Source organism: Rattus rattus, chromosome 6 (genome assembly GCF_011064425.1).
Source record: "Rattus rattus isolate New Zealand chromosome 6, Rrattus_CSIRO_v1, whole genome shotgun sequence".
NCBI lineage: Eukaryota > Metazoa > Chordata > Mammalia > Rodentia > Muridae > Rattus > Rattus rattus.
This window is the reverse complement of record NC_046159.1, coordinates 56286496-56313408: the sequence shown is the minus strand read 5'-3', so window position 1 is coordinate 56313408 and position 26913 is coordinate 56286496. Positions and strand designations below refer to the sequence as shown.

The 26913-nt window shown below is 51.9% G+C and overlaps 1 protein-coding gene across 2 annotated transcripts in view; it reads left to right on the top strand.

Annotated features, from left to right (window-relative positions):
- The first annotated feature begins 7892 nt into the window (after positions 1-7892).
- Positions 7893-26913, top strand: part of Slc41a3 (solute carrier family 41 member 3) — a 34990-nt gene continuing 15969 nt past the window's right edge. The window contains exons 1-3 of one of the 2 annotated variants that reach the window (XM_032906109.1): positions 7893-8190; positions 20773-20880; positions 22245-22316. In XM_032906109.1, coding sequence (XP_032762000.1) covers positions 7918-8190; positions 20773-20880; positions 22245-22316 — 453 coding nt within the window. In that variant the 5' untranslated portion in view covers positions 7893-7917. Of the gene's footprint in view, positions 8191-15580; positions 16162-20772; positions 20881-22244; positions 22317-26913 lie in introns of those variants that run through there. The other variant, XM_032906110.1, reaches the window with a different exon arrangement.

Sequence of the window (26913 nt, the reverse complement as noted above, 5' to 3'; positions counted from 1 at the left end):
AACCTGCGACTTCTGCAGAGGACTGAGAATTACCAGTCTTGATAAGTGTGAGAGCATCACACATGTTGAAGGACAGAACTTTCATGACACATACACAAGTGTTTAAAGGTGAAACGTCTAGAAATGTCAGATTGACAACAAAACAGGCAAATGCAGACCCTGAGGGAAGCCCTTGCAGTATGCTACTGGAGGCTACTCCGCCCTCCCAGCCACGCCCCCACCCACGGCCCCGCCCTATTCATAGTCCTACTCCCAGGTCCAGCTTATTCTCCCTTGGTCCTATCCCTCAAAAGCCACCCCCACCCCCTGGCTTCTGAAGCGTGTCATTGGATCCTTCAGCACCCAGAGAGCATCCCTGCACACCCCACTGCTGGTTCAGCGAGCTGTCTTTACTCACTGTAAACCTCTAGGGTTGCCAAGCTGGGGACTTGGGGAGTTAAATGGACACCTCGGTCTGCCAGACCCTTACTAGAAGGCTTTAAAAACTGGGTTTTTCAAGCTCCACCTCTGTGATTGACCACGCCCAGAGTACCCGCCCACGGCCCCGCCCCTCATGTGGCTCCGCCCCTCTGTCCGGACGCCAAGGCAGGGCGGGGTTGGCCAGCCTGCAGCCCTTCCCGCTTCCTCCCGCCGCAGGCCTCCACAGTGTCCAGCGCGCGCCTGGCCGCCTCGCTTTCGCCGCCGGCCAGGAGAGGACCGGTAAGCGAGGGCAGGAGCTGGACTGGGAGTCGGGGAAGCCAAGGGAAAGCGGAGCGCCTATGGGCCTCGGGAAGGGACGTGGGGCGCAGGGTCTGGCTTAGGCACACTAGGGCGGGTCAGTTTGTGGCATCCTCGCTCCAAAGGTCTGCAGGGACCGGCCCCGCTCATCCCCCTCCCTCTGCCCGTGGTGAACCCAGAGTGCCTGACTCTAGGGGTCATGATCGACTCCTTCAGCACTCGGAGAGCATCCCTGCCCACCCCTCAGCAGGCTCAGCGAGCTGTCCTGCGCTCGGGGTCGTTCAGACTTGAGAGGATACCTCAGTCCACCAGACCCTTTCTATAAAGCTTTAAAAACTCAGGTTTTCAAACTGCTTCTTCGCCACTGAGCCACATAAGAGACACAGCCTCTCCAGCCTGACCCAGATATCTAGGAGATGATCCTACTCCGTTTCCCGACTCTGGCTGGCCTCACGCTGGTACCACAGTAGCTTCAGAACTATGAGAATGTAAAGTCGTGCAGAGGGGCCTGGAGGCAGGCCAAGTGCCCTGTAAGGAAATACATTATAGAAGGTTATAGTAATGTCCCCTGCCGGAGGGAAGCACAAACATTTCCAAAAAGTGTCTGAATCCTGGAATGATTTCCAGACGTATAGATTGTTTTCCTAATGTACATACCTATGGTAGAGCCTAACTCGTGAACTAGACATGGTAAAAGATGAACACCCTAAGGCAGGTCAGATATAATGGCATACTGTGGTACAATTGTCACCATCACTACACTTGTGCCATCATTAAGTAGAATAAGGGTTGCTTGGCCAACAGCACTGCCGCCCTAACAACTGTTGAGAGGGTAACTGGCCCATGAGCAGCATCCCCAGCATAGACAGACTACTAGTCCAAGGAATGCTGCATGTTCTAGGAGGACAGTGGGCGTTAACCAAAACAGCCCACCGTGCTGCTCAGAACTGAACACAATTTACAACCTACAGAATCTATTTCTCCAAATGTCCTCTTAATATTATTTTGGACCAAAAATGGTTGCTGGTAACCCAAATCTCTGAGGGTACAATAGGATACAGGGTTCTACAGACCACCCCCACCCCCGTTCAAACACTGAGGTGGATCATGTTTACTCGCTCTCCCAAGGCCACACAAGCATCTGCGAGGAGGAGAGACTGGGATCCGAACCCTGAGTTTTGGTTCCTGTACATGCCCTCTGGGATGTTCTATAAAGGCAAGGAGATGCAGCACAGATGTGCTTTCCTTATGCTACATAGTGGGCATCTAAAAGGCAACCCATCCATCCCAGAAACTCAGCCCACCTGCCTCGTGCTCAGAATCTCCCTGTCCCAGTCAACCGAGCATCTGCTTGTGCCCCGGGCCAGACCAGGCCTCCCAGAGGATGTTTACTACCCAAATGCTGAACAGGCGCTCACGGGCCTGTGTTTGAGGCCAACCTCGCTGGCAGCTCGAGGCTTCTGGATGATAGTGTTTAGTGTCTGAATGACACACCACCCCTGTGACCAGCTTAGGAGACTTCCTAGAGTGCGTCAGGGCTCTGTCAGTCAGCCCTGTCCCATCTCCTTTCAAGGCCCACGTACCCACAGGAGGGTCTTTCATCACTGTTATCCAGTACTGACGTTTCCTGGACTCCTCACTTGATCTTGAGCTTCGAGGCTTGTGTATAGCTCTCGCCTTCTCAAGGTGCTCAAACACTAACTGGTGTACTTACGGGTTAGCTGACCCTGGGCCCACCCTAGGATCCCACACTGTGGTTAGTACCCTTCTCCGCTGAGCCTCCACTATACTCCTCCTCGGTGCCACCTCTGTCTTGTCCCACGGGCCTGGTTGTCCACCTGTTTAATTTTTAATCTTTTAACGGCACCAGTGATGCCATTCTCATTAAACACTTGAACATTCCCAGTGGATCTTCAGCCACCTTCGTAAGATGGAGGTCCCTGCTGATGGGCCAGGCTATCTCCGACTGGTGCAGATGACTGCTGGATGCTGACTGCTAGGCTGAGCCAGGCCGGAGGACTGACTTGATCCCCATTGCACACCCTAGCCTGGGTGCATGTTCTGTGAGGATTGTGAGGCCAAATGGTCACTACCGGTGGGCAGGTGTGCAGCCTTTTGTTTGCACGGGCCTTGGGGCCCTCTGGTGGAGAAGCAAGGTACTACAGCAAGGTGGCTGTTGGCTGTCTCTGCTCTAGCTTCTCTTTCCCTGGGGGACCTCCATGACAGGCCAGACCTTCATCTGTCACGCCCAACCAGATTTTCTTCTAGGCTTTTAAGAGTTTTAAATTCATTAGATTCATATTTATTTATTCGTGTGTGTGTGTGTGTGTGTGTGTGTGTGTGTGTGTGTGTACTTGTGGAAGTCAGAGGACAACTTAGAGTCTCCGTCTACCATGGGGGTCCTAGGGACTGAGCTCTGGTATCAGGCTTGGTGGCAAGCGCCTTCACCAGCTGAGCAATCGCACTGGTCCTAAACTGACCGTCTTGTAAATCTCATTCAGAATTTTGTCCTGTAGTATGTTTAAACTTTGACACTCTTGGGTTGATCTCATACTTTTTTTTTTTTTTTCCCTACTCTCTAGGAGTCTGAATCTGTGGTTTTGGATCAAAAGGCTTTTTTTTTTTTTTTTTTTTTTTTTGAGCTGAGGACCGGACCCAGGGCCTTGCGCTTGCTAACTGAGCTGAATCCCCAACCCCAAAAGGCTTTCTTTTATAATTTTTTATTTTGCTACTTTTCTTGTGTGGTTTGGTTCTTCCATTCTCTCTGGCTGCCCACCATGTCCATGCTCTACACTGCCAGCAGAGGGAGCCAAAACAAAGCAACCCTCTGCTGCTGTCCCTGAGACCTGGAGGTGCCTGCCCATAGAGGGAGGCTCCTTCAGATTAGTACTGGGTGTGTTGACCCGGTGTGATACGCTGCTGTTCTTGGTGGTTGCACCACATTGATTTGTACAGCAAATGAGACATGAGACATGCACATTGCCCACATTCTTCAAACAGTAGTGTTTTTACTAAAAATGTACATTATTCTCCTGGAGACAGTACAGCAAGTGTCGTGGTAGGAGTGCCTATCCAGTCACCCTCCGTATCCGTGGGTTCCTCGTCTGTAAAGTCAACTGATCTTGGAACTGAAAATATTCAGTGGAAACAGCTGCTTCTGTTGAATATCCGCAGACCCATGTGCTTGTCATATTGGCTGAATAACCATGGCCATTTCTATAAGCCTGTGTTGGGCAGTGCCACAACTAGAAGGCATGCCTAGGCCTTCTGCAGGTAACATGTTATGTAAGCAACTTGAACATTGGAGGTTCTGACACCTACAGGCATCCTGGACCTCCCAAGCACCACCACACATACCTAGGGAAAAACAGAGAAATCCTTCCCGTTTTCCTTAATTTCTATAATTTCAGTACTAGTGTATGTGTGTGTGTGTGTATGTGTGTGTGTATGCATGTGTGTGTATATGTGTGTGTATGCATATGTGTGCGTGTATGTACATGTGTTTGTGTCTGTGTGTGTGTGTGTGTGTGTGTGTGTTTCTAGAGTTTTAGGGACCTCACCAAGTTCAAGCAGGACAAAATTGCAGTCTCTCTGGGCAGTAGTGGTAGAAGTTTCCTTATAGATGGCTTATTATGGGCTAAAAACATGCAGAGGAACTTCTCTGGATCAGGCTGACTGGAAAGTCCTGATTCTCTATCATGACCTGGTCTCTGTACATTTCGAAGCTCATTCGTGACTGACCTTATTCTCAGTGCCAGGAGTGGTCAGCCAGAAGTGACGGTGGGCTAATTTGGCCTTGCTTGCTGTGTTGCCTGGGCTGACCTTGAATTCCTGGGCTGGATTGGTCACCCACACAGCCTCTTAGGTGACGGGAGTTACAGGTGCTGACCCAGGCTGGGCTGGTTGTTCCCTGTGTACTCAGCACCAGCGATGTAGCTCGATCCTCTAGTGGCTCAGTTCTCAGAAAACAGGGGCCTCTTAAGTTGCTTATCTCTCTTGACCACACATGCTCAGCAGCCGTGAGTGCTGCCTTCTGCCTGGTGGTCCCATGGCACTAGACTGGTTCAGCTTTCCTGCCTCGTTCTTACTCTCGTTCCAGCATATCTGGCCTGGTTCACTGGCTCCTGCTTACGTATAGGATGTGCTTACATGTCCTCCACACATGTGGCTCAGTCGGTAAAGCGCTTGCCTGGTGTGCATGAAACCCTGGATCCAGTCCCCTACGCCACATGAACATAGCAGTGCACACCTGTAGTCTCAGCACTCCATGGGAGGAGGGGGCAGGAGGATCAGAAGTTTCAGGTCACCCTTGGCTACACATCCAGTTTGAGGCCAGCCTGGGCTACGTGCACCTCATTCGCACTGTGTTGGCTACTGTTTGCTGCTGACTCAGCGGCTGTAGGGTAGTTATGGCCTACGGTTCCCTCACTTTAGCTCTCCACTCGTGTCCCGAGAGCACCCTGCTTTCCCATGGTCCCATGGTCACCTCATTATCTGTTTTTTTCCCCCGTTGCTCCAACTTATGGACCCATCGTCCCTCCCAGAATCTTGGGAGGGGGCCCGTTCTTTGGAGTACTTCAAATTGTTCTGCTTCGTTCACAAGAAAGTTCTTTTTTTAGCCCACAGATGCTGTGAACAAGGCTGTCCTCTGAGCATGTAGCAGAGGACATTTTTTTGTCCCACACGGGACATTGGATAGACTATTTTGGAATCATGGAGTGAGCCTGGCCATTATCTTGTAGGGGCCAACACATTCTCTAACAGTGATTCATCGTTTCTCAGTGTTCTGGAGTACTGGGCAAATCTCAGCCCCAGGAGGGACTGCTGGGGTCACTGGCTGGCTCTCATCCCCACCTCCCTCCTCCCGAGCCTCTGGTGCCCGTGAACCCTGGTGAGGCCCTGTACAGACAGCCGCCTGTCTTTCTGGTCATGGCCTGCCTTCAGAAGCATGCAAACCACACTCTGCAGCCTTGGACTTGTGTTCTCTGCCTGAGGGGAGTGCCTTCAGGGTGTGCACACTCGATGCCAGCTTTGTCGGTTTGGGCTAAGGGCTTCAGTGCTTTAAACATGTTAACAGACCCACCCGGAGGGTTTCTCCAGACCAGTGTCTGCTCCTCCTTGCAGGCACTTCCCGTTAACTGCTTAGTTCTGTTGGAGATGCACTTTCTTATTTCTGTGTCTCATATTTGTTGAGGTGAATTAGTTTTTACGTCTCATTCGTTGTTGAAAACTGGACTCTCTCAAGAGTGAGCCATCTCTGGGACGGAGAGCCTCCTATTAGGAGGGCGTGCTGCCACTCCTTGCTGCCTGGTGACTTCTGAAGTTATCAAACACTGTTCTGTGCTGTGTGTCCCCGTTGCCAAGTGATCCATTATGTCTCACCACCCAGTCCACAGTCCCCACTGAGGGATAATCTGGGTACCCTCTGCCCCTCCCACCCTAGAGCCCTTAGTACAGCCCCCCACCTCCAGCTTTCACCCTATGCCTGTCAGCCATTTTCTGAACTTTCCTCCAACACTGAACGCACGTGAGCCCCACTGCATTCCCAGATGACCTTGGAACATCTCCAGCCCCCGTGGAGTTCCTTTTGAACCTTTTCAGTGGCTTGTTATTGTTTCAGAGGTTTTCAGCGCTAGAGGTCTCCAGACAATCAGCAGAAGGAGTGTCCCCAAACCTCACATGGGCGTAAGGACAAGGACTCCTCTGGAGCTCTGCTTGCTGGTTCTCCTCAAGGAGAACTGAGGTTTAAGTTTCTTTTCTCATAGTTATAAACAAGTCCCTGATAGAAGTACCTTACGGGATATTGATTTTTGCCCAGGTTTAAGAGGGTACAGCCCATTGAGGTAGAAGGCACTCGGGCACACAGGCACACAGGCAGGAAGTAACTTTCTCTCTCTGTATCCAGCCTTAGACCCCAGCCCACACACAGCATCTCTGCAGGGCTTGCCTCAACAGTGCCCTGGACACTTCTTAATCTAATCACACCGGCAGACAGAATCAACCCTCCCAGCCACTCATCTTCCAGGCTGAAGGCAGCGAGACCGAGTTGGAGTGTCACTAATATGGTGAAGGTCACAGTCTTTCTGATAGCCCTCGGATTGCCACAAGCCTTGGCTTAATTCCCAGAGTTCTGACAAAGGTGGTTCTGACTGCGACTCTTGCTCGTCATTCATTCATGTTGGATGTTGCTATTGAGGATAGAAGCCAGTGCATGCCAGATGAGTGTTCTGTTCCTCCTCAGCGCCCGGTCAGGTTTTTGATTGGTTGGTTGACCTCCAATGCATGTTTAATGATCCTCCTGTGGGTGCTTTTTATCCTCAGGCCCGTGTATATGACATTGGATGGCAGAGACTGTGAAGCTGTAACTCTTATCCTCCTGTCGTAACTGTTATCTGGGAGGTTCACTGCCTCCATTGGCTAACCTAGGCCTAGTCCTGGAAGCTTCTAGCCTCCCTACAATCTAATCTAGGCCGAGAATGTTTTCAGCCTCTGAGACTTGCTGCTGAATAAGCTCACCCTTTCTTGTTCTTTCTGATGTCTAGCTGGCTGGCTCAAACCCCTCTCCCAGCTAAGTCTGGCTTTCCTCTTGCCCTCTGAATTGCTCTGCTTGGCCTCAAACTAATTTAGCAATCTTTTCTAGTCCCCTGGCTCCTCCTCATTCTCTAGCTCATTCTGTCTTTACCTGTGTCTAGTTTGTTCTCTCTTCAATCCGTGTCTGTAAAACTCTCCTGGTAAAACCGCCTCCTTCTCCCTTTCTGTGCTGCTCTACTCTCCCTCTCAACTTTGCTGTACTGTACTCCATGAACCCCACTGTATCCCGTACTGTACTCACTTCTTCTTGTTCTGTCTGTCTCTCCCTTAGGTAGCTTCCCTTTCCTCTCTCCTGAGAGTTGGGCCTATCCTGTTCTGTCAAATCTTTCTCTGATTTGTCACTTTTTCTGCCACTCAATTAGACCTCGCTTTCAAACCTGGGTGGCTCCTTCTACAAACTAACTTTACCTTCATTGTTTGGGGTTAAAGGTGTGTACTAAGGGTGAGTCTGTGTTCCACCCAGAGGGACACACTCTAACTAGCCCTGAATGGTGGCTGCTAGGTGGATGGATGGAGTCTAAGGAGGTCTGGGGGAGTCAGGAGTTCAGCCCTTCAGCCTTGTCCTTTTGTGTCTCCCAGGTCAGGGCTGCTGGGCTCAGCCGTGTGCTGATGGAAGGGACAGAGGCCCGACAGCGGAGACTGGAAGGCTGTGGCAGGCCAAAGGAGCTGGGGCCACCACCCAGCCACAATGCAGGAAGACTCCCAGAGGCTTCCGAAGATGGACATCCGGGGATCTCCGAGAGCCAATGCGTGGATGCTAAATCACTGGAGGTCCAGTCCAGCAGGGAGACTGCCATGGTCATTGGCTTTCAAGTGGTAATACCCTTCCTGCTTGCAGGCCTGGGGCTGTCCTGGGCTGGCTTGCTTCTCAACTATTTCCAGGTAAGATACAGTTACCTCGGGGAAGGGGAACCTGAGGAGTGGAGGGTTGGGAATCCTCTGGGCATACCATGTTTTCCATGTATTGGGTGAGATTCTTCAAGCTTAACCCAAGTTAGGCACAGTAAGACAGTGACTGGGCTCATGGAACTTAGGCCCCACCCTACAGATACAGATACAGATGCTGATGCAGACACAGATGCAGATGCAGATGCAGATGCAGATGCAGATACAGATTCACTGGACCACATCCTGTCTCATTTGTTCTATGAGAGAGTAAGGAGCAGAAAGCTAGTTCATTTCCATTGCAGAGACTGGAAGGCCAATGGCAAGGTGTTGCAAGGTGGTTTCCCTCTGAGGCCTCTGTTTATCTTCCCTCTCTATCTCCTTTTCTTCTCATGGGTGCCAGTCCTGCTGTATTAGGTCTGTGCTAATGACCTCCTGTTACTTTCCTGTTAAAGACCCTGTCTCCAGAAATAGTCACACTCTGAGGTGTGGAAGACCAAGACTTACACAAATGCACCCAGAGGGACACAGTTGCCCATAGCAACAGCCTAATGTAACATCGCTACCAAATGCTTCCATGAGTGACCCTTAGCCATGTCCCATAGACCTGAGGCAGTCTATGGGTCTGTCATTGCAAGAGAACTGCCAGGCCCAAGGACCTGTGTGCAGCTTGGATGGCTGTCACCAAATTTCCTTCCTAGCCCAGGGCAGATGGAAATGCCCCATCTCCCCATGCCTGTGGGCAGATCATTGCCAGCCTTTCTGGTGTTGACAGTCTGCCAGGGGACGGGGAGGCAGCTCCATAGGTGAGAGTGAAGACCTGCAGAAGCTGGGCACAGCTAAAGATGCACTTACAATTCACATAACCCTAGAATTGGGAAGTGGAGACAGATCCCAGGAGCTCATTGGTCGGCTGTCCTAGCCGAAATGACAAACTTGCAGGTTCAGTAACAGACTCTGTTTCAAAGGAACAAGGCCAGGAGTGTTAGAGGAGGACAGCCACATCTTCCTCTGGCCACCAAGCAATTGCACTAATGCACACACACACCACACACACATACACACACACCACAGACACATACACACACATACCACACACAAACACCACACACACACACACACACACCACAGACACACACACACACACACACACACACAACACCACACACACACACACACATACACACACACACACACACACACACACACACACACACACACACACACACACACACACACACACACACACCACACACACACACACACACACCACAGACACATACACACACACACACATACACACACACACACATACATACACACACACACCACACACATATACACACACACACACACACACACACACACACACACACACACACAACATACACACACACCACACACACACACACACACACACACACACACACACACACACACACCACACACACACCACACACACACATACCACACACACACCAGACACCACACACACACACCACACACACTACACACACACCCCACACACACCACACACACACACACACACACACACTGCGACACCACACACACACTCACACACACACCCCATACATACATACACACACATACACACACACACCACACACACATGCACACACACACCATATACACACACATACCACACACACATACATACACACACACACCACACACACACCACACATACATACACACCCGTACACTCACACAGCACACACACACATACACGCACACACCACGCACACACGCACATACACGCACATACACACCCACTGTATTTCATGTGTGAATTTCGATTGCTGCCTAAAGTTCAGCAGATTACAGTGCCATACTTCCTAAAAAGCTCACAGCTTCTGTGGTCCAGGACCTGTCTCTCCTGAGGCTACGGGTGTTTTTCTTCTCACTGCTTGAGTGGCTGCTTGACCCAGACCCCTCGCTGTTCCTCACTACTGTTCCTGGTGCCACAGGGCACCTGACTCATTTATGTGGAGTCTGCCCAAGAAGCCCATGGTTGTGGTGTTAGGTTCCATGTCCAGTGCAGCAGGAGGAGTTGGATAAAAGCGTCATGGAGGGTGGCAGGAATACTGGGGACCGGGTCTCAGTACAGCCTTGTACATCATGGTGTAGTTTGCTCACACGCACCTCCTTACTGGATTATGTTCTTTGCTTCCGTGCTGTGTTTGAAGGTGGTTTGCCCCCACCACAGCTCTTGGTGAGGTTTAGTCCCTAATGTAACTGTGTGGAGAGGTGGTGGGGCTTTCCCGAGGCACATTGGATCACAAAGACATTAGTGTGGTTCTCTCCAAGTAGGTCAGTTATCCCAAGACTAGGTTGTTACAAAGTGAGTTTGGCTTCCTCCGCTTTCCCGTGCTTCCTGTCTAGTTGATTTCCAACAGCCAATGCACCTGCCTCCCGCCTCTGCTTTTCCAAGGAGACACAGTGCAGCCTGTGGAGCTCCAGAAGCTGACTGGATGGCACCATGCTCCCAGAACTCCAGAACCACACACTGAGATTAACCGCTTTCCCTTTATAAATTAGACTCCAGGGAAAGGGAAGAGTGTTTGGGATGGGTAAGCATTGGTAAAATGCAAGCCTGGAAACTGAACTTTGGATCGCCAACACCACACACAACACCACATAAAAATCTGGTGACAAAGGCCTTTAATCCTCTCACTTGAGAGGCAGAAGGAGGTGAATCTCTAGAGTTAGAGGCCAGTCTGGTCTACAGAACAAGTTCTAGGACAGCCAGGACTGTTACACTGAGAAACCCTGTCTCAAACAAACAAACCAACCAATATGGTGGGAATGTGGGGAGAATGGAGGACCCCAGGGCTTGCTGCCAGCTAATCCAACCAAATCGGTAAGCCCGGGCTTAATGAAACCCTTAACTTGAGCCACCTTGACGCAGCGTCAGGGAGTCCCTGCTAGATCTTGGTGCCCCACTCTAGCAGACGCAGTCAGGATAATTCTCACTGTGGCAGACAGAGAACAGCTCTGGGATAAGAGAAGGGAGCATCTACATGAGGAGAGCGAGCAGAAAGGGGTGGGCTCTGTGGGGAACAGGCTCCACTCCAGCTGACTGCAGTGGGCTCGCCCATCTATCTCTAGCAGTTAGTTAGCAGTGAATACAACGTGGGAAATGGGCAGGTGCCCCAGGGCATCCTGGGATCCTTCCTGCGTGCGGCTGGCTACCTCTCACTGGTGAGAAAGGAATTCCACTCTAGGCTATGAAATGTGACTGATACCTAGGGCTGAGCAAGTGAGAGCCACAGCATTTCTTAGTCTCCCACCCTCACGGTCTGAGGAGGGGGGATGCCGCTGCATACGTGTGGAATGGAAGGATGGGACCCACTTCCTGCAGGAAGGCAGAGAGCTTTCTTGGAAAGACCCTTGGGCTAGCAGATAATCCATCATTCAGGGACAGGCTTGGGCCCCTCACTGTGGAGGACATTTCCCTGGGGACCTTACTGAGGAGGGGTGTTCCTAGGTATCTTAGGGGTTCTATTACTGCAACAATGGGGTCCAAACAATGGGGTAAGTGTTGGAGACAGTGCTATGTCATCATATGTCCACTGCCTGTGGAAAGGGCTTCCTTTCTCTCTTGTGCTGAGGCCATGAGCACGTGAGGCAGGTGCTTCCTGCTCACTTACACCCCAGGGTTCCCTGACCAGGTTATTTTTCCTTGTTGTTTCTGCCATTCTGTTCATTCATTCATTCATTCATTCACTCATTCTGGTAACATGCACTGTGTGTGCATGCAACCAGAGACCATCCACAGGGTCCTGGTGAACAAGAGAGACAAACAGGTCATGCTCCTGTGGTACTCAGTGACTGACTGGGGAGAGACAACAGAAGCACGCGTCTGTCCCAGACAGCAACAAGGCCAGACAGAAAAAAGCTAAGCTATGCCAGCACAGCCTGGGAGAGAAGGAAGATGCCCAAGGCCTCCTGGCGGAGATGCTGATGAGGAGGCCTGAATCTAAAGAGCACTTGAGAAGCCTTCACCTTCTCCCCCGGGGTTCTGCTGGCTCAGACCAGAAAACAAAGGACAATGAAGGATACAGCCTGACGTCTGAGGTCTGAGCAGTGGGGATGTTTTCATGGCCGGCTGACCCGTCCGCGCAGGTGCAGGGTAGCTGAGAGCACAGCATCTGGAAACTCACTGTTCAATGGTTCAGCTGCAGTGTCAGTCTTGGAAGCTAGGATTGGTGATGTGATGCCAAAGCCCCCAAGCTCTCCCCTCCCACCGTGTTAGGGACAGAACCTGACCTCACACGTGCTGATACTCTACCCACCCCGGGGTGGGTGGGGGAGGCGTTGTACAGAAAGGTTGAGAGTTGCTGATTTCCCCCACCCCCACCCCCACCCCAGTCTCTCAAGTCCAGGATTCTAGGACAGGCTGGAGGCACAGGGATCAGAAGGACTGTGCAAGGTCACCCAGGAAGCCACTTGATGCTTGACCCAGATCTGAACAATGCCCAGTCAGGCTATGAGATTTTCCACTGTGCTGGAACTATTTTTAAAATCACATTGAGATGTTCTGTGTTGTGACCCAGTAAGCCATGTTGACGTGTGTTGTTCTCAGCTTTCCCGGGGAAAGTACCGTTTCTCACACGCGTACGTTCTTTTATTTATTTCTGTTGAAAGCTTAATGGTCCTAAAATCAAGTCATTACAATAGTCAGCACACACTGAAAGCCAAAAGGGTCACTTGATCCCCCTACTCACCACAGGTGACCACCTAAGCCCTAAGCGAGGGTTTTAGTAACTGGATGAGTAATGTTTAGATGGATGATCCCACTAGAGTGACCTTGTGGAAGGTACCAATGCCAGCATAGAAGGCTGCCCTGCCTGTGCCTGGGGATGGCCCCTCTCTGTGTTTAAGCTGCCGGCCAGCACAGTGCCAGCCTGCAGGGACCGTCTCAATCCAGCCGGTGTGCTGACGCCTTGGCTTCTGCAGGCCTTTTCTCTGCTGCTCCACACTGAGCAGGCCAAGCCACAGATCACAGACCACAGGGAACACTGCCTCGGTGGACACTGGGCATGTGCTCTCTCATTAAACTACACCTTCTCGGGTGGGGAAGGGAGAGGGGAGGAAGGGGAGGGGGAGATCATTGTTTTCCTTGAGTGTTAGTACACTTTGTGATTGAGGACAAACCCTCCTGGAGCCTTAAATTCTTTGTTTTCAAAAAGTGGGTATCATAAGCTGTGAGGGCAGGGAGGTGTTTTGTCCAGTGAATGGCGTGAAGGGCTTTGAAGAGCATGGTCAAGAGTGACTTCCTTGCTCCCAGACCATAGCAGGACTGCCCAGACTGGCCCTTCTTGGGAAGGATGGTTAGGTGTTCTTGTTCATACTGCCACAGAGCCTCTGTGGTTCTTGTTTGCAGAGAGATTCTGGGTAAGGAAGGAGCTGTGGGGCTTTGGCTCAGAGATTAGGAGGCAGCTCAGCTGACCACAAGGACAGTCCCTGTGGAGGCCAGCCAAAGGTGTGAGGAGCGAAGCATGACAGAGGCTCTGTGAGAAGTTCCTTCTGAGGATATGCAGGGTGACATGGCTGTGTGCTCCAACAGAGATGGCTCGGGTATGGGTGTCCCTTCAGAAGGCGAGGCTTGCTTGCACGCCATTCCCATGTCACTAGGGGTCCTCCTTAGAACGCCCATGAGGGTTGCTGATAGGGAGAGCAAGTGTTGTTAGGGAAGATGTGTGAGAAGCCACAGGCACGTGACTGGGATGGTCTCCTACGCTGCAGCTGAAGGGACAGATGAGGGACTACTTTGAGGGCAACAGATTGGATGTGTGACTGCGGTGAGGGTGTCTGGGCTCACTTGCTTTTCTGGCAGATGTTCACTGGGGCGCAAGGCTTGACAGAGGCACTAAGGAAGAAACTTCTATGAAAAATGAGTTTAGGGCACTCGCTCCTGCATAGGAGGCTGGGAGGGACAGTCTGGAGCTTAGAAGAGGTTGGAGATGATGGAGAAGCTGGGGGCTAATGGAGAGAGGCTTGGGGCTGGTGGAGAAGCTGGGGGCTGGTGGAGAGGCTGGGACCTAATGGAGAAAGGCTGGGGGCTAATGGAGTGGCTGGGGACTTGTGGAAAGGCTTCAGTCTGGTGGAGAGGCTGGAGGCTAATGGAGAAGCTGGGGTCTGGTGGAGAGACTGGTGAGAGACTGGGGGCTAATGGAGAGACTGGGGGCTTATGGAGAAGCTGGGGCTGGTAGAGAGGCTGGGGAGAGGCTGGTGAGAGACTAGGGCTAATGGAGAAGCTGGAGGCTAGTAGAAAGGCTGAGGGCTAATGGAGAGGCTAGTGCATCTGCGATGAAGAAAATCTAGAGTATGGACAGGATTCTGGGGTCACCTCCCATACCAACCCAGTCTGGTCACTGATAGTTTAAGCATCTCAATGGCAGCACCTTTGGCCCAAGGTGTCTCTCTCACCTGCACACAGCCTCCTTGTGTGGTCTGACCACTTGGCTTTCAAACACAAGTGTGTCAAGAGACAGAGAAGCCCAGGAACTACTCCACGTGGTGGCTTCTCCACCTTGAGCTGCTGGCTAAGCGGTCAAGGAGAGGTAGGGCTGTACCAGCACCGGGATCAAAGTTTACAGGCACACATCTGCCTCCTGTGACAAACTTAAAACTCCAGACAAATGAGCAGAAGAGAGCAAGTGAAGAAGTGCTGAGGATTTCCGGGGCAGGCGGGTTGGGGTGGGTGGGGGGTAGTTGGTTAGGGAGGAAGTTCTGCCTGAGGAGATAAAGGAGTTTGGACTTGAGCATGAGACGGACGGACGATCTGTGAGAGGAGGAGGCAAGGTGTCCGAGAGGGTGGTATGGTAGGAATGGGACGGGGAGGCCAGGACCCCAAGGTGGACTCTGGGTTAGTAGAAGCCAGTCTGCCCTTCAGCTTGGGACCTCTGCTGGCCGGGACCTCAGTTTGTATTCTGTTGGCTCTTAGGCCTGGAAGTGCTGCTCCTGGCCTGTGGCATGCACAAAGGGGCGCTCTCAGCATCCCTAGGCTCCAGTGCAGCTTCCCAGTCGGGCCCCTTCCCTCTGGTGGGATCAGCACGGCCTGTTCTGATCTTTCTGAGCAGAAGCAAGCTGGATAAAGTCTCCCAGGCCTTTGAGAGAAAGCAGGGCCCCAGTTCTTCTGTGAGCACAGCTTTATATCGTGGCTGTGAGCCCCCGCACACCAGCATAGAGCTGGCGACAGGTGTAACTTCCCTCCTGCAGTCCCTCAGAGTCCTTGACCTTGCAGGACAGAACCCCATACATGGGCCTGGGTGGGTGACCCTGGCGCTGTGGTCTCCGGGCCCTTCTCTGCCAGAGCAAAGCAGCTCATGGCACGTGTGCAGAGGACACAGAGGGTGGTGCTAACTTCTGCGTGGGTACTTACCAGGACCAGGCCCATGTGGGTTGTGTCCCTGCCCAGCCTGGCTAGCGTGGGCTGGACTACTGGACACTGTCAAGGTCGCTGCTGAGGGACAGCAAGCCTCTCTGGCAGGCTGGAAGAGGGAGGTCCCGGCAGATCCACAGCTGCACTCTGAGGAGAACCTGACCAGTGGAATGGACAGAGGACACCGGCAGCCTCCTGAATGAGGCTCTGAGCAGGTCTGGCATTGTTTGCTCTGGCCCTCAGCCCAGGGACTCTCAGAGACCCACTGTGGCGCTTCCTGGAAAGCTTCTGTCTGTGTGGACCTCTGCAGAAGAGAGCCTTGGAGGGCAGGGAGGAGAGAGGACAGACTCGACCGGGGACCAACCATGGTCGTCACTCAGCTCAGCCTTGAGTTCCGCTTTCAGGGCAAGAAGCTTCGAGGCTTCAGCTGTGAGCTAACCCGCTCCCCTCATGGGGTCCTCCCTGAATCTGTCCTCAGCACCACCTGCCAGGTCGCCATACCTATACTGTTGTCCGGCCTGGGCATGATGACAGCTGGCTTGGTGATGAACACTGTCCAAGTACGTACAGGGCTCCAAGGGAGAGGGGACAGACAGGGTGGAGGGCAGGAACCAGGGTGCTCCCTGTGGGCGGCCGGTCTGAGCTGGAGTCCAGCACCAGTGGTGCTGGTGAGAAGATACCTTGGGCTCCCGGCACCTTAATAGTTGCAGCAATGACACTTGAGCCCACGGCAGCCTCTGTCTTCTGCCAAGTGTGAGCTTATTAGGCAAGGCTACTACTCAGTACAGGAGTCTTTAATGCCTTGCTGCCTCAGTTTCCCCTTTTGTAAATCAGGAAGAGTGAGAGCACCTGCCTCTCTGAGCTGTGAGGAGCAGGTCATAAGCAGAAAGGAGCCTGCTGATCTCTGGGGTCTGGGTGACAGGCAAAGCTGAACGACAGACCTATCTCCAGAGTCCCCACATAGCTCCTTGAGGGAGGGGAAGGTACAAATCAGGGCATGGGAATCCCATACGACCCCAGATCTCCCTGTAAGGTGGGGCATTTGCTGAGTCTGGTTTAGGAGACACTATCGTTGAGTGAATTCCACTGCCTGTCACCTCCAGTCTCTGTTACGGAGCATACGTGTTGCTTTAGGAAAACTAGACAAAGTGTCTGTCAGTCATGGAGGAAGGGTGCCCATCAGAAGCTGTCATGGTTCTGGAAGTCTGAGGTGAAGAGCTGTCAGGTTGGCGTGGTGATCATTAGGACCATCTTCTCGATGTGCTCCGCAGGTCATCCCCTCTCTGCGGGTCTGTCCCCTAACCTTGCTTGTGAGATATCAGTCACGGAGGGCCTTCTCCACTCAGCACCTCCAAGTCTGTCTCTAAACACTTGCATCTGAACGACCTGGGAGTTAGGGCTGCATCTCCATGAATTTGGTGGTTGCCAAGGTTATTTTCAATATGCGTATGTGGAGTCATATAGTAAGGCTGCTGCTAATTCTTTTTAAATTTAACTTGTGGTGCTGGGGATGGAATCCACCATACCACTGAGTTCCCCCACAGCCCCGACACAGTTGGAGGGCATGTCAGTAACTCCAGGGCGCTTGGTTTTTGCTTGTTCAATTCAGAGAATGGGACCCAGGGTCTTCAGAACACTGGGACCAGTCTGTTCCTAGAGAGCTTGTGTAGTATGAGTTCAGCCCCTACCTGAGGCTGCCATGCATGCTAATCCTCAGAGACTGGGCTTTGCCAAACTGCACGGCATGAGCTCACCCATCCCTGGGCTGCCACGTGCTCCCTCCTCTCAGCGCTTCAGTTGCTGTAGGCTCCCAGAAGGCTGGCTTGTCAGTCAGGACCGGGCAGCGGGTGGAGAGGATGTGTGGCAGCCTGTATGAAGGAGAGGATGTAACTCCATCCTCCTGTGGGTCAGGGATCTCCAGAGGGAACAGGACAGGACCATTTGAATGGGCCTTGAAGAACAATGTGGCCATTTCCACACTGTGGGAAGGAGTGAACTCCAGGAAGAGGCCTGTGTGGGGGTCTGTGGATGTGTGTGGGGGGGTTGGGGGGTTGTGAAGGGAAGGACAGTGGGTGGCTCGAGTCCTGAGTGTAGACACTGCTAGATTTGAGGACCTCTGTCCACTCTGCCCAGGAGGTGAAGTTTACGCTAAGGGCAAAGGGGCTCAGCTTTTTGTCTACAGAGTGAGTGTTGCCTTTGTGTTGCTGGAGTTTTAGCATAGTCATGCTAACTGTCTGGTTGGTGCGTACTGCATGGTGAAATACAGGAGGGGACACCAGTCTAACCACTGCCCAGACATCCTGTCCAGAAGGGCCCTCCCTCTGACAGCCTGTACTGGTGTTTGGCTGTGCATGAAGTATGATGTGACAGCCACATTCTTGAACAAGTTTAAAGACTGGAGTTGGGAGTACACCCAGGCGTGGGACTGGCAGTGCAGGGCCAGAAGTGACCGGGTGATGTGATTATATTTATGTCACAAGGCTCAGTCCTGGCAGCAGTGTCAACAATGTGGGGGAGGAGAAAGCAAGGGAGGCTCTCCCCCAGTACCACAGGCTACCTCCTCCTCCCCCTGGCCCCATGCACACTCCTACCCCACCCATGTCAGGATAGACATCTTTAACGTGTTTGGGAGATCAGTAGAAGAATTTAAAAGTTAGGATGACTTGAAGTCAGATTGGGAAGGGAAAGGGGTTAAATTCTGGTAGGAAGAGCAGGAAGTGGGCAGGAAAGGAGACAGGCCCAGGGGAGAGACAATCTGGAGATGGTGAGTTGAGGTTCCAGTATGGTCAGCTTACAGCCCTTAGGTAGGTGGGATCCTGGGGATGTCGAGCCCAGGGCATCAGTCAGACCAAAGCAACATCCAGGACATACAAAAGAAACCTCGAGAAAGAGCCATTCTGGATCAGGGTGGTCAGGACATCAACATTATCCTCTCTGTCATCTGCCTCAGGCTGCCAGGGCTGCTGTAGAGAACCTGAGGCCAGGCAGTATACCCTACAGAAGTTGACACTGTCACTGCTCTAGGGGTTAGAAGTTTGAGATGTCAGGTGTTGGCAATGTTGACGTTCTAAGTCAGTAATGCCATTTTCCCCTGTGCCCCACATGGTCACCTCTCTTTGCATATCTGTGCCCTAATTTTTGCTTGTGAGATACCGGTCTTGTAGGATTGGGGATTACCCACCTATGACCTTCTTAACTCAGCCCCTCTGTGAGGACCCTATCTGGCTCTAAACAGTTGTGTCTGCAGATCCTAGGAGTTATGACTGCAGTCTGTCAATTTGGAGGGTAGGGACACAGTTTAGCTGGTCTCTGTTGACATTGTCCCAGCTCATCTTCCTTCTTGTCCTGTGATTCCTGACAAGCTCAGTGGCTTAAATTTCACGACCAGGGCTCCGGATTTAGTCCTAGGAGAGAACACTCACCTAGCTCACGCAAGGCACTGGGTTCCATTGCCAGCACCGTCAGACAACTTCATGGCCAGGATTTTCTCAGCCCTAACCCAAGGTAGCATAAGTAGCAAGGATCTGGGACCATTCGAAGATCCCCTTCCTCCACTGAGCTGGGAGGAGAATGGAAACTTGGTCAGGAGTTCCTGGCACTGAGAGAAGGGAGAGTTTAAGGAAGAGAGACAGAGTTTGTTCTGATGTGGGCTTATTAGATGCTTGGCCTTGTGTGTGGTTGGGAGAATGTGCACCAGGCTGTGGGGGAGGCAGAGGGTGGTGGGTGAGGGCTGGAGCAGAGGCCATGCTAGGAAAGGACAGGGTGTGCTAGACAGCCCTGGCCATGGATAGGACTGTTTGTATGATGGTGTGGGTGGTGTGTACCCAAGGGGTGCACAAGGCTGATAGGCAGCTGCTCACAGGCCCGAGGCCCCTGCTGCAGAGGACAGGGAGGCAGTAGCTGGACTGATAAGGAGGCCCTGCAGGTGGACCTCTGCCTCAACGTAGTTCTTCATCTGAGAGCAGGAAATAGCTTGCATTTCTTAAAGGACTAATGTCTATAGTATGAAATATCCAAATAAATGCAAAAACATCATTTTCAAGAGAGAATCAACATTTATGAACAGGGTTAAATGTTTAGACTTAGTTAAAAAGCAATGCATGTTAAGACTACATTTTGCTCCACACAGAGGAGAAATACGAAGATAAGAGTTCTACAGAGCCTCTGACTGGTCCTTCTCCGTCAGGCCTCCAAGGCACGCCTGGGGCGTGACTCCTGCTTTCCCCAGAGGCGACTGCTTCTGCCTCTTCAGCTTCTCTTTCCTAGGGAAACTGGGGACTGAGCCCAGGGCCCCCTTCCAAAAAGAAGGGATTTGTCTTGAGGCCTAGAACCTAGAATCCCACAACCTTAAGGTCTTAATTCGTTGAGGTCCTACTTAATTAAATCAGATCTCTTGGTGTTTAGCAGCCAGGGGCTTCCGTCTATCACACAAACACAGCTCCTCTCTTTCCCGCCTTTCTCAACACATCCCGGCTACTCTGCCCTTTCAGGTGTTACGATTTCTATGTTTGAAGGAGATGTGGGGTCTCCATCAAATGGCCTTTCCTGTTCTGGAAAGCCCTGGGACCAGCGGGCTGGGTGGTGACTGAGCAACCCCGTCAAAGCGCCCCTACCAGCCAGTGCTACAGAGGTTCTCCAGGCCTCCAAACCAGGAGAAATAACTGAATTGGTGACTCAATTCAGTGTCTACAAAAGCTGTTAAACCTTTGCTGCAGGCTAGCACATTCTCAGGCTGGGCCAGAGCACCGGCCTTCAGTCTAGCCCTGCTTTTTTCCCCGGTCTCTGAGGATAGGAAGCAGCGGGGAGCTCTGTGGATGCCACGGCTGCTGATTTGGTTAATATTTAAAAAGTCCTACTTTGTGTTTGACTTAAAACAATGTAGGTTAGTTATGGGGTAGCACACGCCTTTAATCCCAGCACTCAGGATGCAGAGGGCAGAGACAGAGATCTCTGTGAGTTCAAAGCCAGCCCTAGCCTACAGAGTAAGTTCCAGGGTACCCTGGGCAATGTATAGAGACCCTGTCTCAAAATAAAATGAGGCATTTAGGACACTTCTCAGCCTTCCAGGTTGATTCACAGGGCGTGCAAGGTCATTGCCTGAAGGTTCTCTGCAGACATCTGCGGAGCGGTGCCAACACTTTGGCCTCATCTCCTCCTCCCTTCTCTTCCAGCACTGGCCAGTGTTCAGAGATGTTAAAGACCTGCTGACGTTGGTGCCGCCCCTTGTCGGTCTGAAGGGAAACCTGGAAATGACGCTGGCATCCCGACTCTCTACGTCTGTAAGTGACCGACCGTTGGATGTCTCAGGTCCCTTGCAGTTTGGGGACAGGATGTTCCCCTCTCCGTGGCTTGCTTGGGGACTAGAGTCTCTGCCCACACAGGCGTTGTTGGGCTTTGGTGTCTCACAGGCTGTCCCTGTCTCTCCTCCCAGCCTTTTGCACTGTTTTTCCATTGCCACCCTGAGCTGCTGAGGGACCAACACAGTGACCCAGTGCCTTCACTGTGACTTTCTGTGTCCCTGTTCCCCAGAGTCTGCATGCTGCCGTCTGGACCCTAGGTCGTACTCCCCACTCCCTGGTACATACACATGAACGCTTCAGTGGGCGGTAGAGCTTCAAGGGAGGACTCTGAGGAGGGAGCAAGGAGGGGCTCTCAGGTGCTCATTAACCACACTGTTCTTTAGACCCCCCAGCCCCTCTCCCTGTGGCTGCTACACTTGGCTCTGTAGCCACCACAGCTGCCTCAGCCAGCTCTTCTCATCCCCTCCAGGCATCCCCAGGGGCTGTGTTGTTACCCTCCTGGTAATACAGAGGGTATTCCCTTTCTCCGGTGGCCATTTGGCATCCTGCACATGAAAAGGATGGTAGTGTGTTCAAGGTATATTGTGTTCAAGGGCCTGAGAGAAAAAGCCCCAAAGCTGATGAAGACGGACACCTGCAGAGCGCACTGCTCCCTGCGGACCGTCAGCATCTCCAACCATCGTTATAGACATAGACATAGAGCTGTTTCTCCACAAAAGAGGGCAGGCCAGGAACTGAATGGCTTGGTGCTCTTCCACAGAGACCCCCAGAGAACCGCAGAGGACCTGGGTTTGGTTCCTGGCATCCACATAGAAACTCACAACCATCTGTAATCCGGGTTCCAGGGAACCTGACACACTCTTCCAGCCTTCACAGGCACCACAGCACACAGACACAGCACAGGCAAAACAGCCGTACACAGAAAACTAAAATAAACACATTTGGGGTGGTGGTGGGTGTGGGGTGGGGTGTCTGGGTCAATTCATAAAAGGCTGGTGAGCTGACTCACCAGTTAAGAGAGCACACTAGTCTTGCAGAAAACCCAGATATAGTTCCAGGAACCCGCACTGGGCAGCTCACTACTTCCTGTAACTAGGTCCCGAGAATCTGACCTCCTCTTCTGAACTCCTCAGACAGTTACACTCACATGTGCGCATACACACACACACACACACACACACACACACACACACACACACACACACACACACGGAGGAGGTAGGTCACCATCTAGAAAGGTGTAAACTCTTCTGGTTTGTTTCCCGAGAGAGGCTGGCTATGTCCAGGATTGGCATCTCCACGTCAGCCAGGCTGACACTGCTGCGCTTATCTCTGTGTGCTAGGCCAACACTGGGCAAATCGATGACCGCCAGGAGAGGTACAGAATCATCAGCAGCAACCTCGCTGTGGTTCAGGTGAGTCTTGGAGCATCAATCACCTCAAGGCCTCTCCTTCCCACTCCCCTGTGGATCTGCGGCCCGACCTTCTGGGTAGGAAAAGGGAGACCATGGGAGCCTGGTCCCTGGACTCTGGCCTGGCCTCGGAGAACAGGTGACATGTGGCCACGCATCTATCCAGCAGACCTTATCTGTGGTACAGTGAAGAGCATCCCAGGGAGCTACCATACCTGCCTGGAGATGCCTTTAGGTCCGTGGTCCCTGAGCTTCCCCGCTGCCTGCTTTCTAAGCCAAATTCTTAGGGGGCCGAGTGTACTAGCGTTCGTCATGCCCTGCGTTTGCTAGTGGGCTTCTTCCCACATGTACGCCAACACCGTGTTTCCCTGAGTCACTGGTGCTCCCCAGGTGGACACACCTTCCCTTTGCTTTCTTCCAATTGACCTCACTTAATTCTCCTGGGACCTGATGGATCATTCCTGCCTGGAAAATCCCCCGTTAGTCCTGCCCCTGCTGCCCCTGTCCCATCTCAGTCTTTGACAGATAACTTCATGTCCTTCTTACACCGTGCCTCCTCCTGCCAGTCCTTCTGTGGTCTCAGTTCTATTTAGGCCCTTTTCACAGTGAACTAAAGCCATGGTACCCAAGGCAGAAACAGATGAGGGCAAGATAGGCTCAGGCAGAAGGAAGCTTGGGTACACAGCTGTCCCTTCAGAACTGTAGTCTGCGATCGAGTGAGCTTCTCTGAGTACAGGCGGACTCTGGTGACCCAAGGGGTGTGGACTGAGTTCAGACTCTATATGCCCTGTCACCTGGGCAGCCCTGGTTCTGCTGTGTGTCCTTGTCCCCAAACAGCACGTTAGAATGGCCTAATAATCTTCTCCTCACACTTGGTTCTTCAGAAGGTGCCTGGTCCACTGTGGGGAAGGCTGCCTGTGGCACCCTTTTATCTTAGTCAGGTTTCTGTTGCTGTGACAAACACCATGACCAAAAGTAACTTGAGGAGAAAAGATTTATTTCATCTTAGAGTTTATAGCCGTCACTGAGGGAAAGTCAGGACAGGAACTCAAGGCAGGAAGCTAGAGGCAGGAACTGAAGTGGAGATCGTGGGAGAGTGCTACTTTCTGGCTTGCCCAGCCTGATTTCTTATCCAGTCCAGGACTGTTTCAGGTGTGACGAAGCATCCTGGGTGGGGTCTTCCCACATCAACCATTAATAAAGAAACTGCATCAGACTTGGCCACAGGCCAGTCTGACGGAGGCATTTCCTCAGCTGAGGTTGCTGCCGTAGACACGGTTCCACTGCTGTGAAAAGCCACCACAGCCAAAGCAGCTCTTACACGAGAAAGCATTTAGTTGGGGCTTGCCCCCTCTCTTCTCAGGCACAGTGTGCGTATCACACTCCAGCCCTCTCTCTCTTGGGTACCTTGGATGTGCTGCCCACCCTAATGTCCAGTCATTTCGGAGGCTTGGTCTATCATCACGGCAGGGGGCATGCTGGCACAGGGGCAGGCATGGTGCTGGAGAAGCCGCTGAGAGCTACATCCTGACCTGCAGGCAGAGGGAGAGAAGTGGGCCTGGCGTGGGCTTTTAAAGCCTCAAAACTCACCACCCCCGGTGGCACACCTCCCCCAACAAGGTCTCCTAATCCTTGTAATCGCATCAGGGTTACCCTTCCTGGTGACTATGCATTCAAATATATGAGCCTGCCGGGGCCATTCTTTTCAAACATCCACACTTCCTTTTCCCATTTGACTTCAGCTTGTGTCAAGTTGACAAAAACAAAACAAAACAAACCACCTCACCAGGGCCCCAGCCCCCAACTCCCTCTGTTTTGCTTCCTGGCTATGAGGGGGAGCTGTCTTGCATCCTCTTTGAATCTGCGTACCCAGGCCCAGAGCAATGGGGTCAACTCACCATACAGTGATCCCCCTAACGCTGTGAACCAACACAAGCCTCCTCGGTTTCTAAGTGGATTCTCTCAAAGATCTTGTGACAGCTGACGAGAAGCCAGCAATCATTTGGCCATTCCCCACTGAGGACTGCTCCTTTCCACCTGACCAAGGAGACCTGCCCTCTCCCCCTAAGTCTCACATCCCGTATGAAGACCCTCACTCTGAGCTGCATTTGAATCAGCCCTGCTTCTCCTCCTTCACAGCCCATGCCTGTAAACCTATGTGCCTTGCAACTGCTTGCTATCCCTCACTCTTCGCCCTTAAGTACAGTGTGTGTGCACACGCATGCATTCATATGCTTGTACGTGTGTGTGTGCGCATGTGTATGTATGAGCGCGTGTGTGCTGTATGTGTGTGTGGGTGTGCTGTGCAGGTATGCATACATGTGCGTGCAAGTTCTCATATATGTGTGTGTGTGTATGTTTGTACGCACCCGTGTGCATGTAGTGTGTGTGTGTGTGTGTGTGTGTGTGTGTGTGTGTGTGTGTGTGTGTGTGTAGCCCTTCTGCCCTTCTGTCCTCTCCCTCTTGGGTACAGTGTGTGTAGCCTTTCAATCCCCCTCCCCCTCTCTGCACACCCGTTTAGCCCTCTCTCTTTTGGATATAGTAAACGTGCCTCCTACCCTCCTCTTGTGGTCCAGGCCTATCTTGGCGTCTCTCGCCCTCAGTGCCTGGGTGAGTCTTGTGGGCCTGTGGCTGAGTAGCTGAGAAATTGAAGCAGCACTTGGATTCACAAGAGGACGTCAGGTCAGGGGGTGACAAAGCACCAGCCATACCACTCTTGCCTCTCTAGAAACTTCTGTCCCGTGAGCCTCAGGACTTATGAAGCCTGTCTGGGCCTGGCTTAACTTTCACACTTTCAGATTTAGCTTACATATGATTTTGTTTCTTCCTTTTAAAATGGGTTTAACTTTGGTCATAAGTTGTTGAGTTTATTTTATAGTTGGACTCCTAAAAATCTTCAACATGTGCTGCCATTTAAATGCAAAACCAATGGTGAAACTTTTAAGTACTTTAAAAAATATTTGACAGTTTGCCACAGGTTCCGTGTACCTTGATCATATCCGCTCTCCTCCCACCCACACCTTCCTGACCTCACTCACCCACACATCCCCTCTCTCTTTCATGTCCTCCCCCTTTCTTGTGGCAATCCACTGAGTCCAGTAGGTGCTGCTTGCTGGGATATTGTCTGATCTTGGGCAGGTGACCCCAGCTGCAGTGAGCTCATGAGCATAGTGGCGTGTCGTGTCCAGAAGATGGCTTCTCACAGCCCTCGCCCTACCCTCCTGCTCTGATGATCTTTCTGCCACCTTCCACCTGAGCCTTGGGGAGGTTGGTGTCAGTGTTGGATGGGGCTGAGCATTAAACAGTCATTTATTCTCAGCATGAAAACTTTTTCTAACTTTCAATTGTATGTATATGCTCCTGTGTCTGCATGTACATATGTGTATTATATGCATGTCTGGTACCCATGGAGGCCAGAAGAGGGCATCAGTTCCTCTGGAACTGGAGTTACAGACTGTTGAGAACCCCATGAGGGTTCTGGGAATTGAACCTGGGTCCTCTGCAAGAGCACGATTGCTCTTAACCGCCTTTTTTTTAAAAAAAAATTCTTGTTTTCTTTTTTTAAAGATTTATTTATTTATTCTATATAAGTACACTGTAGATGTCTTCAGATACATCAGAAGAGGACATCAGATCTCATTATAGATGGTTGAGAGTCACCATGTGGTTGCTGGGAATTGAACTCAGGACCTCTGGAAGAGCAGTCAGTGCTCTTAACCACTGAGCCATCTCTCCAGCCCTCTTAAGTGCTCTTAACCAGCCCCCACACCCACACCCAACCCAGTGCGAAATTATGTAACTTCTCATGGGGCATAGGGACTCCCCAGCAAGACTGAGGGCAGCCACTGAGCAAGGCAGTGGCAGGGCCATCGTGCAGCCTGTGCTAGCCCCTTACTCCCTTTTGCTCTGTCTCAGAAGCTGTGCCCTTGGTTCTTCCTACTCTTTATTTGCTAGGCAATACTGGCATGGCTACATTCTCTTTTACATTAAGGCTTATTGTTCTCTGTCTGCCTGTCTGTCTGTCTGTCTGTCTGTCTGTCTGTCTGTTAGAAGTGCTGGGACTGAAACCCAGAGTCTGACATAACTGGATAAGCATTCTGTCACCGAACCGTGTGTCCCCAGCTGTTTGTGACCTTCTGACCAGTTTGAGGCTTAGATTTTTTTCCTCTGGGAAAATGAAAACCATCCCAGGTACCAACAGTAGCATGGAAGTTACCTCACCAGAACGGAAACCATCCTTTCGAAACTACGTGTCCCCCCCCTACTCCAGGCACATGCCCACAGAGAATTCGGACCTGTACCACGGAGTTCTTTTCCTGTAGCTCGTGTTTCCCCTGTGACGACTTAGACTCCCTGTGCAGCATGGCTAGAGCAGTGTGTGAACGAACAGGCACTCTGGTCTATTACACTGCTACCCCAGCTCTGTTCACACACACAAATGCTTCTCTGGAGAAGATGCTAGTCTCAGACCCACCCCCAACTCCCATTCTAGTCTTTACCCGCATCCGTGAATAAGGGAACCAGCTCACACATGTCTGCCGGTGAGTTTCTTCTGTTTCCAACTTCTTAGGGTCAGGCATGGCTCGCTGTTTCCTAGATT